General features: G+C 32.7%; 1 protein-coding gene across 3 annotated transcripts in view; it reads right to left on the bottom strand.

The window, feature by feature from the left end:
* ZC2HC1A (zinc finger C2HC-type containing 1A) overlaps positions 1–13799 on the bottom strand; it is a 53658-nt gene that overhangs the window by 19491 nt on the left and 20368 nt on the right. For 2 of the 3 annotated variants that reach the window (XM_025394816.1, XM_025394818.1), the window contains exons 4-7: positions 13567–13708; positions 11273–11433; positions 4796–4895; positions 3778–3877 (exon numbers count right to left, since the gene is read on the bottom strand). In XM_025394816.1, the coding sequence (XP_025250601.1) occupies positions 3778–3877; positions 4796–4895; positions 11273–11433; positions 13567–13708 (503 nt within the window). The remainder of the gene's footprint in view (positions 1–3777; positions 3878–4795; positions 4896–11272; positions 11434–13566; positions 13709–13799) is intronic. The other variant, XM_025394817.1, reaches the window with a different exon arrangement.

The following is a 13799-nucleotide window of genomic DNA, read 5'->3' as shown; positions in this document are numbered from 1 at the left end:
GAACAGCTCAATACACATAAACTAGAAAATCTAGAAGAAATGGATAAATTCCTGGACACATACACCCTCCCAAGAACCAGGAAGAAACTGAATCCCTGAACAGACAAATAATGAGTTCTGAAACTGAGGCAGTAATAAATAGCCTACCAACTTAAAAAAAAAAAGCCCAGGACCAGATGGATTCACAGCTGAATTCTACTAGATGTACAAAGAACTGGTACAATTCCTACTGATACTATTCCAAAAAATTGAGGAGGGACTCGACTCTAGCTCATTCTATGAGGCCAGCATCACCCTGATACCAAAACTGGCAGAGATACAACAAAAAAAGGAAACTTCAGGTCAATAACCTTGATAAACATCAATGCAAAAATCCTCAACAAAATACTAGCAAATCAAATCCAGCAGCACATCAAAAAGCTTATCCACCAGGATCAAGTAGTCTTCACCCCTGGGATGCAAAGTTGATTCTGCATATGCAAATCAATAAATGCTATTCATCACCACAGAACTAAAGACAAAAACCAAATGATTATCTTAATAGATAAAGAAAAGGTTTTCAATAAAATTCAACATCCCTTCATGTTAAAAACTCTCAATAAACTAGGTATTGCAGGAACATACCTCAAAATAATAAGAGCCATTTATGATGAAACCACAGCCAACATCATACTGAATGGGCAAAAGCTGGAAGCATTCCCCCTCGAAAACTTGCACAAGACAAAGATGCCCTCTCTCATCACTCCTATTCAACATAGTATTGGAAATTCTGGCCAGTGCAATCAGGCAAGAGAAAGAAATAAAGGGGCTTCCAAATAGGAAGAGAGGAAGTCAAACTATCCCTGCTGGCAGATGACATGATCCTATATCTAGAAAACCCCATTGTATCAGCCCAAAAGCTTCTTAACCTGATAAGCAATTTTAGCAAAGTCTCAGGATTCAAAATCAATGTGCAACAATCACTAGCATTCCTATACACTAACAACAGTTAAGCAGCAAGCCAAATCAGGAACAATCTCCCATTCACAACTGCCACAAAAAGAATAAAATACCTAAGAATACAGGTAACTGGGGAGGTGAAAGATCTATACAAGGAGGACTACAAGCCAATGCTCAAAGAAATTAAAGATGACACAAATAAATGAAAAAATATTCCATGCTCATGGATAGGGAGAATCAATATCATTAAAATGGCGATACTGCCTAAAGCAATTTCTAGATTCAATGCTATTCCCATTAAACTATCAGTGACATTCTTCACAGAACCAGAGAAAACTATTTCAACATCAATATAGAACAAAAAATGAGTCAAACTAACCAAGGCAATTCTAAGCAAAAAGAACAATGCTGGAGGCATCATGCTGCCTGACTTCAAGCTATACTACAGGGCTACAGTAACCAAAACAGCATGGTACTGGAACACAGACCAGTGGAACAGAATAGTGAGTCCAGAAGTAAGACCACACACCTACTACTATCTGATATTTGACAAATCTGACAAAAATAAGCAATGGAAAAAGGATTCCCTATTTAATAAAAGGTGCTGAGATAATTGGCTAGCAATATGCAGAAGACTGAAACTGGATCCCTTCCTTCCACCATATACAGAAATTAACACAAGATGGATTAAAGACTAATGTAAAACCCAAAACTATAAACACCCTGGAAGACAACCTAGTCAATACCATTCAGGGCATAGGCAGCAGCAAAGATTTTATAATGAAGATGCCAAAAGCAATTGCAACAAAACACAAATGGACAAATGGGCTGTAATTAAACTAAAGAGTTTTTGCACAGCAAAAGAAACTATCAACAGAGTAAACAGAAAACCTACAGAATGGGAGAAAATTTTTGCAAATTATGCATCCAACAAAGGTCTAATATCCAGCATCTATAATTTAACAAACAAGCTTACAAAGTTAAACAAACTTACAAGAAAAAAAGCAAACTTACAAGAAAAAAAGAAACTTACAAGAAAAAAAACAAACAATCCCATTAAAAAGTGGACAACGGACATGAACAGACACTTTTCAAAAGAAGACATACATGCAGTCAACAGTCATATGAAAAAAGCTCAACATCACTGATCACTAGAGAAATGCAAATCAAAACCACAATGAGGTATTATCTCACAGTAGTCAGAATGGCTGCTGTTAAAAAGACAAAAAATAACAGATGCTGGTGAGGTTGTGGAGAAAAAGGAATGCTTATACATTGTTGATGGGAATGTAAATTACTTCAGCCACTGTGAAAGACAGTGTGGCAATTCCTCAAAGACCTAAAGACAGAACTACCATTTGCCCCAGTAATCCCATTACTGAGTATATGCCCAAAGGAACATATATAATTCTATTATAAAGACACACACATATGTTCACTGCTGCACTATTCATAATACTGAAGACAGGGAATTAACCTAAATGTCCATCAATGATATACTGGATAAAGAAAATGTGGTACATAAACACCATGGAATACTATGAAGCCATAAAAAGGAATTAGATCATGTCCTTTGAAGGGACATGAATGGAGCTGGAGGCCATTTTCCTGAGGAAACTAACACAGGAACAGAAAACCAAATACTGCATGTTCTCACTTATAAGTGGAAGCTAAATTATGAGACTACATGGACACATAGAGGGGAACAACACATACTGGAGCCTTTTGGAGGGTGGAGGGTAAGAGGAGAGAGAGGATCAGGAAAAATAACTGATGGGTACTAGGCTTAATACCTGGATGATGAAATAATCCATACAACAAACCCCCTATGACACAAGTTTACCTATGTAACAAACCTGCACTTGTATCCCTGAACTTAAAAGTTAAAATTAAAAAAAGAAAATAATGTGTGCTGTATTTCATTAATCAACTGTACCAGTATATGTAAAGATATAGACATACACCTTCATTTTAATGGTCCAGGAGCAATCCCTTAATTTTCTGATATATCAAAATACAAAATAGGTAAATTTCTAAAAATATATGGCCTTATATTAATATCTCCACTGTTACAATTTTTCCCATAACTATTGAAAGTTTATATACTTCATTAAAAGCCATGTAAATATAACTGTAGAAAAATATAAAAAAGCATTAAATTAAAAGAATCACCCCACTGTTTCTATCATACTATACATAGAGTTTAGTAGCTAACACTTTTCTCTTAACAGAATCACCTTATTAAAATGTATATACATACTATAGTTGCAAAATATCCCTTTATAGATTTTCATAATTTACTATTCAAACAAAGCTAGACATTTTGGTGATTTATTCTTAACATTATAATAAAAACGTGAAAAGAGTCTAATGTTTACAGTCAAAGAGATCCCAATTTATATACTGCTTCTAACTTTAACAGCTATGTGGCTTTGAGCAAACTGAGCTTCTCTGATCTTATCTCTTGATTATGAAGTGGTTTTAACAAAAATATATGCAAAATGTCTAGCACAGTGCCTGATACATAGTGCTTAGTAAATTATAGTTAGTATAAAAATCTTCAACATTTCAATTTATTTCCTTAGACTAAATTCCCAGAAGTAAAATTATTCAATTTAAGTTATGATTTCTAAGGCTTTTAATACCAGATTATTTTCTAAAATGGTTATACAAATTTAGATACTCAACAGCAGTGAGTGTGCTCCTGACCAGAAAAATGTTAAAAGACAAATGAACTTTGGAAATGAAGATTAATGAAAAAGCAATTATCAAAACATAATAAAACTTTAGTATCATTTAATGATATACCACTAATAATTATATCCAATGTAGACTTACCCTGCATGAGGGGCTGCTATCCCTTTATGAGAGGGAGATAAGGTCTGAAGTTTGTTTCCCAAAGAGCTGCTACTTGAAGACACTTTGCCTGAAGGCACACCTTATAATAAAAAAGCATTATTTTTAACAATACTCTAAAAAAAAGTTACATAAAACAGAGCATCTAACAAAGAAAACAATGATTTCATAATAATCTTTGTAACTATAAATCAAATTTTCATTGAAGACATTTTTTAAATGGCATTTCCAGGGGACAATATACAGCATCCTTCAATTCTAATTTCTAAATTTCTTTCTTATAATTTATATATAAATAAAGGTACATATCAGTGGTCCATATCTTCTTCTAACTATTAAGTATTTGTCTACTAAGAACAACTGCCAAGTTCAGAAAGCTATGAAGAGCTAGTGTAAAATGAGAGGAAAATTCTGGATCAAAGAATCAAGAAAGTACTGGGCTGACTATTCTAAACAGATGATACATCAATAACAACATCTGGGGCAAACATTTAAGCTGAAAAAACAACAAAATAAATGGCCAGGCACCGCGGTGGCTCACGCCAGTAATCTCAGCACTTTGGGAAGCTGAGGTTGGGGGATCACAAGTTCAGGAGATTGAGACTACCCTGGCTAACTTGGTGAAACTCCATCTCTATTAAAAATAGAAAAAATTAGGTGGGCATGGTGGCATCCACCTATAGTCCTAACTACTCAGGAGGCTAAGGCAGGAGAATCACTCGAACCTGGGAAGCGGAGGTTGCAGTGAGCCGACATTGCACCACTGCACTCCAGCCTGGGCGACAGAGCAAGACCCTGTCTCAAAAAAAAAAAAAAAAAAAAAAAGTTAAAAGTAGAAACTACTCAAAGTTATTTTATTTTCAGAAATAATTACTTATCCTCCACATCTCTTCTTAATTATAAATCTATCTTAATACTCCAGAATAGACCACTATCTTTATTTCCTGCTCTGCCAACATGGTTTTAAAAACAAATCAAGTTGCTTTACGGCTATCATTACCTACAACAGTTTTGCCAGTGCCACTTGGCTGCGGTAATCGTGAAGATCCTGATGATGCAGTTCCAGGAGAATTTGACTTTTTAAGTGCGGGTGGTTTATACTAAAATAATGAAAAAAAATTTTTTAATCAACATCACTTTTTGATTATGGATTGTAAACTAGTGGTTCAAAACTTAACATTCTTTGGATTTAGGATTTCGGTCTTATAAGATGGAAAGAGTTATGGAGATGAATGGTGATGATGGTTGCACATCATTAATGTATTAATACACTTGTAAGTATACACTGAATTGTACTCTCAAAAATGATTAAGATGGTAAAGTTTCTGCTACATGTATTATACCACAGTAAAAAAAAAATTGGAAAGAAATAGCTCACATTCCCTTAAATGAACAGTCTTTTTATTAGCTACTGAATTATACAAACTGAGGAAGTATAGATTAAAATATGTCACCTCGAAAGTTTTCTAAAATAGACTCCCTCTCAGATGTTCCACTGCTAAAACAAACTAACAGCAACTTTTCCAGTTCACAGGAAAAAGAAAAAAAGGTCTAATGGAAAATACTTCCTCAAAGTTAATATTGTAATCACCAAACATTAGTAGAAAAACTTAGAAACAGCTGGTGATGCTCACTTCGTGGTGCAGCTCTAAAGGTTAAGATTTTTACGTGTTCCTGGATGTGGTTTTATATTCCATACATATAATTCAGCCATATTTCCTACTGATAAAAATCATAAGATGACCTATTACCTGAACAAGTTTTACAATAGCTGTCTTATGGATTTCCCCGATATGAAGAGAAAGAGCTAATTCTGGCGTCACTATCCTCACCAGACCACCTTAAATTAATGGAGTATGGATTGACATAAGATATTTCAGCTTATCTTGGATTTTTATATTTCTCTACTTGTCTAAAGAGATATCTTTATTAATTTTATTTTACTTTGTCTTTTTGAGCCAAATTTTGCTCAGTTACCTGACTATAAATGTATTTTACTGGTCACCTGCTTCAATAGCAAGAAATGAACTTGCCCAGGGTTATGCCCCAACTTCACAACAGAGCAGGAATTTACACTCATGCTGGTTCTAGCCCAATGCTTCAACCATAAGGTGAAAATCATACTTGCATATGTGCTTGGAATTTAGCCCAATACGGTTCAAGATTTCATGTGAAAAATTGGTTTTAAACATCATTTTCAAAAATAAAATCATATTTTATAACCAATAATCAATATAAAATTTAAGATGCACTACTACCAAAAATAGCTAGCTAAAATCAATTTTTAAGTCAAACATTATATCCTTCTAACTCTGCATGTGAATTTTTAAAAAGTTACATCTTGATAAAGGATCACACTAAAAAAGTAGCATGCACATTTTGCACTATTATGCCAGCATCTGAAAAACAGAAAACCGAAACCTTCAGTAAATGTCTTTCAAAATTAACAAATGTCTATGAGACTTTGGGAGATGAACCATATAATGATACTGATTTTTTTAAATCTTAGAGGTGCTTCTAGTTTAAAAGGGCTTCTGGGCCACTATATAAATAGGGAGAGAGAAAGACACATTAGAAAAAAACTTAAAATTATAGCAATAGGGGGAAAAAAAAAGATCTAACAAAGATTTGTCAAACTATGAGAGGTATGTCTATAAAAACAGAGTTTATAAAATCAGATTAGGAAACAGGACTGTTGACCCATTCAAATTGTGCAAACAATCAACAAAGAGCAAAATGATTAGCATAAACAAAGTGCGCTGATGTGGCCTATTACATATTGAGAGGTCAAGTCTTTAGGCAGGACACAGGCAGAAAGGTTTCTGGTAGCATTACATAATGGAGACTAAAGATGTTTATGTTTATAATAGAAATTATTAACAACTTAATGGCTTACAAATACTTAGGCAGAACATGTCTCCAAAAAATGTTTTGCTTTTCTCCTCTCTATATAAGACTTCCCACTATTTTACTATATTTTATTGTTGACTTTTCTGAGATACTCAGAAGCTAGAACAACCTTATCTATATCCTATAATATTTCCCATTACTTTCAACAAGAACTAGTCAGGTTAGTTTCCTTTCCGAATACCACTTGTATAAAACATTATTCACCTCTCCCTCGGTATCTTGCTGTTTCCCTGACCTAGATAATCTGACTCCTTCCTTTCTGAGCTATATTCTGTCTATCCTACAACATCAAGCTGAAAGTCTACTGGTATATAAAGACTTTCAGAATGACTCTATCAATCAACAGTTTTGTGTGTTATTATGAAGACTTTCAGAATGACTCTATCAACCAATAATTTTATATAAATCTATTTTAATGATGACGAGAATGAAATCATTTTATACAATTATATTAAACATATTTCTTTCATTCATTATTATTTGGTAATTATTATTTTGTGTTTTTATGCTGCTCACAAATCTCATACATTTCCTTACAAAAATATTTATACAAAGACTAATGACTAATGAAATTGGAAAAAGTCTAAAGAACCTGCAGGACATCCATTTCTGACAAAATGGTAGAATTTACTATTTAGACCAACCTTTCAACTAACAACTAAAAATGTTCAGGAAAGAATAAGAAATCATTGTAAAAGCATTGAATGTCAAATGAGAGGAAAAGAAGAAATTTCCAGGCCAAACCATGTGGGATTGTAATAACGACCTGAACATCACACGGATTTGCTGTATAAATTTGCCTTATTAGACTGGTCAAGCAAACTAAGTCAATAATTTGTTTTCAAATGTTTCCAGACTGATAATACTCATAGATACCTAAAAGGAATAAGCACACATCTTCTCTGGAAGAAGACATGAACGATAATCATGAGTAATTTTTCACTTGTAACAAGCAGCAAAGGTCAATAATAATCAGGGAAATAAGGATATAAGGAACCTGAATGAGAAAAAAAAACAAGGAACATATCCATACAGGTCACCGGATACTACTATAATTATCAGACATACATTACAACAATTATGAGTACTACATTTAAAGAAATAGGAGACAACTATGAATATATTAATAGAAAATTACAAACTATAAAAAAATAGGAAATTAGAAAAATAGTCAGCCAACTGCAAGAAATTAAAAACACAATAACAAATTACAAGCTCAATGTTGGAGGAGTGAAGTGCCTATATAACCATCCTACAGATAGCAGTTACAACAAAACAGATGACTGGAAACCACTGGAAAACCTACACTGTACACCCTGGATTTAACCACCTACACTTAGACCTTACTGCTCCCCGCCTAAAAAAGGAAAGAAAGTAAAAACACTGCAAAAAAAACAAAACAGAAATTGATATATATTACCTATCATGTCATGTCTAGTTTTCAACCAAACATTACTAGCAAAGAAACAGAAAACATGATCCATATTAGCAAAAATGTCAAGTCAACAGAAACTAACTGCAAATGAACACAGGTGGCAGATTTAGTAGTTAAAGATTAAATAATAATAATAAAAATAAGACTGAACTATAGGGATTGGAATTGGAGAAATTAAGCCAGGCACAGGCATATTAATACCACATGTCCTCACTTACATGTAGAATCTAAAACAATGGAACTCTAAGCAGCAAAGAACTGAATGGTAGTTACCAGAGGCTAGAATGAGGGGGAAAGGGGGGAAAGAATAAGGAGAAGATGATGGTCAAAGGCGTAAGTTTTTGTTGTGGTCTTTATTTTGAGATATACTGCATAGTATGGTGAATACACTAAATGATAATATATCATACCTTTCAAAATTGCAAAGAGAAAACATTTTCAAATGTTCTTACCACAAAAAATGGTAAGTACTTGAGGTGACAGTATGTTAATTAGCTTGATTTCATCATTCCACATTGAATTCATGAATCATAATATCACTTTGTACCCCATAATATATACAACTATAATCTGCAAATTTATAATTTCAATAAATATATATAATAAAGCAGTAAGTATAACAATACAAATCAAGAGTACTGATAGGCTTATAATGTCTAGAGTTACATATGTGAAACAATAGCACTAACCGGTCAGAGGTAAATAAAAATATCCATAGATATGGGTAAGTCAAAGATGCATTTTTTATTCCTAGAGCAATCACTTTTAAAAACTGCAAAGAGTTATAGCTAGAAAGCCAATAAAGAAAATGAAATCTTATGAATACAAAAGGGAAAATAAATGATGAATTTTTATAAAAATTACAAAAAGAGAAAACAGATGGCAGACCTAAACATAACCAAATCAATAATTGCATCAAATGTAAATGACAGGCAATTTGACCAACAAGATGAAGTTACTAGATTTGATTTTTAAAAAAGAAATATAAAAACCATTTATAGCAAGGCAAAAACACACACATAAGTTAAGGAACAGAGAGAAAAGAAGTGAGCATAATTATGCTAAAATGGCTATATTCTTATCACATGAAACATACTGCAACACAATGAATATTGCCACAGACAAAAAGGAACACTTCATAATGATAAAAGGGTCAATAAACGGGGAAGACATCACAATTTATAAGTGTATATGCAAACAATAAGAGAAATTCAAAATTTTGAATCAAAAGCAGGCAAAACTAAAGAGAAATGTAAAAAACATCATAATTTTAACATATTTCCCTCAGTAATTGATGGAACATCATACACAATGATGAAAAACAATGCTTTTCACCTAAGAACAAAAAAACAAGGCAAGGAGGTCCACTCTCATCACCTCTATTCAACATTAGTCTAGCCCATGTAGTAAATCACAAAAAAGAAATAAAAGCCAAAAGGTTGGAGGGAAGAAAATAAAACTGTCCTTATTTACAGGTGACATGACTGTATATACAGAAAAGTCCTAAGAAATCTACAAGAAGACTATTATTAGTAAATGAATTTAGCAAAATAGCAGGGTATAAGATTAATATACAAAAATCCAGTTTTTCTAAACAAGCAAAAAACAACTAAAAATGAAATAAAATAAAATTCTATTTACAAGATCATCCATATACATGATATACTTGGAAAAATCTAACAAAATATGTGTATGACCTATATAACATAAACTACAAAACACTGCTAAAATGAAACCTAAATGATCAGAAAATATAACAGGTTCATGAACTGAACAATTCAATATTGTTAAAATGCCAATTCTCCTCAAATTGATTTATGAATTTAATATAATCTCAGTCAAACGCTAGAAGTCATTTTTTGTAGATGTGGACTAGTCAATTATAAATGTATATATAAGCATAAATCAAGAATAGCCAAAGATAATTTTTTTTTTTTTTTTTGAGACAGAATCTTGCTCTGTCGTCCAGGCTGGAGTGCAGTGGTGCGATCTAGGCTCACTGCAAGCTCATCCTCCTGGGTTCACGCCATTCTCCCACCTCAGCCTCCCTCAGCTGGGACTACAGGTGCCCGCCACCATGCCCGGCTAATTTTTTGTATTTTTATTAGAGATGGGGTTTCACCATGTTAGCCAGGATGGTCTTGATCTCCTGACATCGTGATCTGCCCACCTCGGCCTCCCAAAGTGCTGGGATTACAGGCGTGAGCCACTGCACCCGGCTTGCCAAAGAAAACTTTAAAAGGAATTCAAGTAGGAAAATTTAGACGACTTGATTTTAAGACTTATTAAGGTTCACTATTCAGTATAGTGAGAATGTGGTATTGACTAAAGGACAGGGATATAAATCAATGGAACAGAACAGCATGTCCTGAAATACACCCATACGTTTATATTCAACTGATTTCCAACCAAGGTGTCTCGGTAATTCATCAGGGAAAAGAAAGTCCTTTAAACAAATTGTGCTAAAACAATAGAATATCCACATAGAAAACAAAAGGAAAACCTGCCCCTTACTTCACACTATACACAAATACTAGCCTGAAATGATTTATAGATGTAAGAGTTAAAAACATAAAACTTATAGAAGACATGGGAGAAAAATCTTTGCAACCCTAGTATAGGCAAAGATTTCTTTGATACAACATAAGCAGCATAAATCATAAAGAATTAATAAATTGGACTTAATCACATTTTAAAATTTTTGCTCTTCAAAAGACATCCTTAAGAAAATGAAAAGCCATGTCACAGGATGGGAGAAAATATTCTTAATACACATCTGAGAAAAGACCAAGAATATATAATAAGCTCTTTCACTCAATCTAAAAACATGTATACATATATAGCTTTTTATATATTTTATATATATATATATAAAACGTGCTAAGACAATAGAATATCCACACAGAAAAAAAGGAACAATTGCCCCTTACTTCACACTATACACAATTAGCTTGAAATGATTTACAGATATAAGAGCTAAAAGCATACAACTGTTATAGATATATAAAACTATATATATAACTATATATATAAAAGCAGGTGAGAAAAATATAGTCTAATGTCATGAAAAGCATAAACAATAATCTATGAAAGTCAATGAGCTATTTTCTCATTTATAGCCATTATTAAAACTGAACTTATCACCTGTGTCCGAGAAGCTGGTTTTCCTTTGGTATCTGTAGAAAATTTGCCTTTATTACTAATACGTGCTGCCTGTTCTTTACAGAAATTTATATGTCTATCAGCTGCATTTTCATTGAATCTCCTCTGACAATATGGACACTGAATATAATCTATAACAGATAAAAACAGAAACAGATTAACAGCATAGTACTTGAAACGGACATTAAAAAATCTTACGTTTCTATGCAGAGTCATTCAAAAAATATAAGTAATAATGTCTGATAAGAAAAACTCCCATATCCTTATAACTACCCAGTTTGACTTGTCTAAACTCAGTAAAGACTTAAAAAAAAAGTCTGCTGGTACATGAATTCCAATTTTCTCCTAGCTTTGAATCAAATGTGTGAAGGAAAAAGAACAAAAGATAAATCCTTAGTACAAAAGAGTAAGCAGAGGAAAAACATTATTTCTTTTTTGCCTTTATGTTTTCATTTATAATGGATATATATTTTATACAGCAGATTAGTTAGCAAGTAATAATATGTGACATTAAAATACATTTTAAAATATAGGCTCATCTATTAAAATTTTTTATTTCATCTAATGGAAAACTGTCAAGAAATAGTTTACTTATCTTTAAAGTGCTATTTTCTCTTAAAAGTCTCAACAGATGGAAGAAGTGATTAAAATATATCTCACTGACATAATTCAAATTTAAGAAACAGCAAATGTTTCCAAGATAAAATATCTTCCCAAAATGCAAAACATACTGTAAATCAGACTTCTTTTGAAATTATTCCAGAACCATATTTTGTAGCATTGTAAAATAACTAAATGAGACACTGGGAATAAATGTAAAAATTTAGTAGTGTCAAAAAAGAATCTTAACAGGTTTATAATTTATTTTAACAGGTTTACTTTTTGATAGAGAGTTTGCCCTTTACAATTTATATTCATCTGCAGCTCAAAAATTTGTCCTGCTTACTACTGGAGTAGGTCTTAAACCTCTCATAACAAAGAAATAAGTTGTTTTTGTCAGGCCCAAAAGATTAAAAAAACTTCTAAAGCCCAAATGATCCTGAAGAACTGGTACCCTCTCACTCTCTTATATTAGACATGAGAAATGTAGCTATGTAGAGTAAGACACAATATCTAAATATCTTCAAAGCACAGAGAAAACTCAAGTTCATGAAGAAAATAAAGGTAGTATTAAAAGAGACCCAGGATCAGTTGAAGCATACCAGAAACATTCATTCATATAAGTTAATTATTAATACTCTAGAACAGGGTTTCACAAAGTATGGCCCACGGGCCAAATCCAGCCTGCGTGGAGCCTGTCTTTGTAAATGAAGTTTTACAGAAACACAGCCATGCTCATTCATTTATATATTTGTCTATAGTTTATTTGTTGCAACAGAAACCTTATGGCATATAAAATCTAAGATATTTATTATATCTGTAAATATACCATATCTCTCCTCTATAGTAAAATGTCAAAAACGATCATATCTAGATTTGCTAAAGAACTTTCTCTTTGTTAGAAAATAAATCCCGATCTAGAGTACTAACATAATATTAATGTGGCTACCCTGTTACATTAACAACCTCTTTAGGCTGCTCTAATAACAAATGTCAAAGTGTCACCTTTGTCACTTTAAGTCTTTCGGTATCTCAGCATCTCAAAGCCCAAGCGTTAAGGAGGCCAATGCCTTATCCATTAGGCCACCGGGGGCTCTGGTATCTCAGTATCTCATACAGGGTTGCAAAAATCTTGCTTTGCTTTTAGTAACAACGAATCAAGCAACTTTTACATGCTCAATGAAAAAAAATTAACAATATACAAATTTAAGGCATAAATGTAGTCGAGCCACATGAATTATACATTTTAGGAAAGTTACGATTTTTTTTTTATCAATCCCAGATGAGAAGATACCAAGGAACCAGGCAACAAAATTATATGACTCCTACTGAATGACTACATTTCAATTCGCAGTGAGCATGGTTAAAATATTTGCTGTAATGCTCACATGTAATAGTTACCATAATAATTTTTAAATGATATAATGCCTTATGCTTAAATAAAAGTATTAAAATAAAAACATAATACACTTCCGTGTTCCAAATTAATGTCTTTATAAGCCTACATGACTAGATTACCACCACTGTTTTACACCAAATCATTTAAAGATTATGCTTCATAAAACTCCATGATTATAAGTTAAGCTTAACAAGTTAAAATTCATAAAAACTCTATCATTATTTTCTTCCCACATGAACATTTCTGTCAACAATATTCCATATACCAGGATCGTAAGAAGGTGGAGGAGGAGGAGGAAGTTTGCCACCCTCTTTGAGGGCCTGATCAAGGCCTTTAGCTGCTCTTATTGTAGCAATGAATTCTTCATGTTTTCTTCTCCAATTAGATGGTTTCTTTGGTGGTTCTGGCTATAAATAAATAAATACATAAACAAACAGTATCTTTTTAGTATATTGAAATAAAATATCAGATAATGCCATATCATTTTAAATGTTCTCT

The sequence above is a fragment of the Theropithecus gelada genome, chromosome 8 (assembly GCF_003255815.1).
Source record: "Theropithecus gelada isolate Dixy chromosome 8, Tgel_1.0, whole genome shotgun sequence".
Classification (NCBI taxonomy): domain Eukaryota; kingdom Metazoa; phylum Chordata; class Mammalia; order Primates; family Cercopithecidae; genus Theropithecus; species Theropithecus gelada.
Note: the sequence above shows the minus strand (reverse complement) of the source record. Positions and strands in the feature narration are given on the sequence as shown.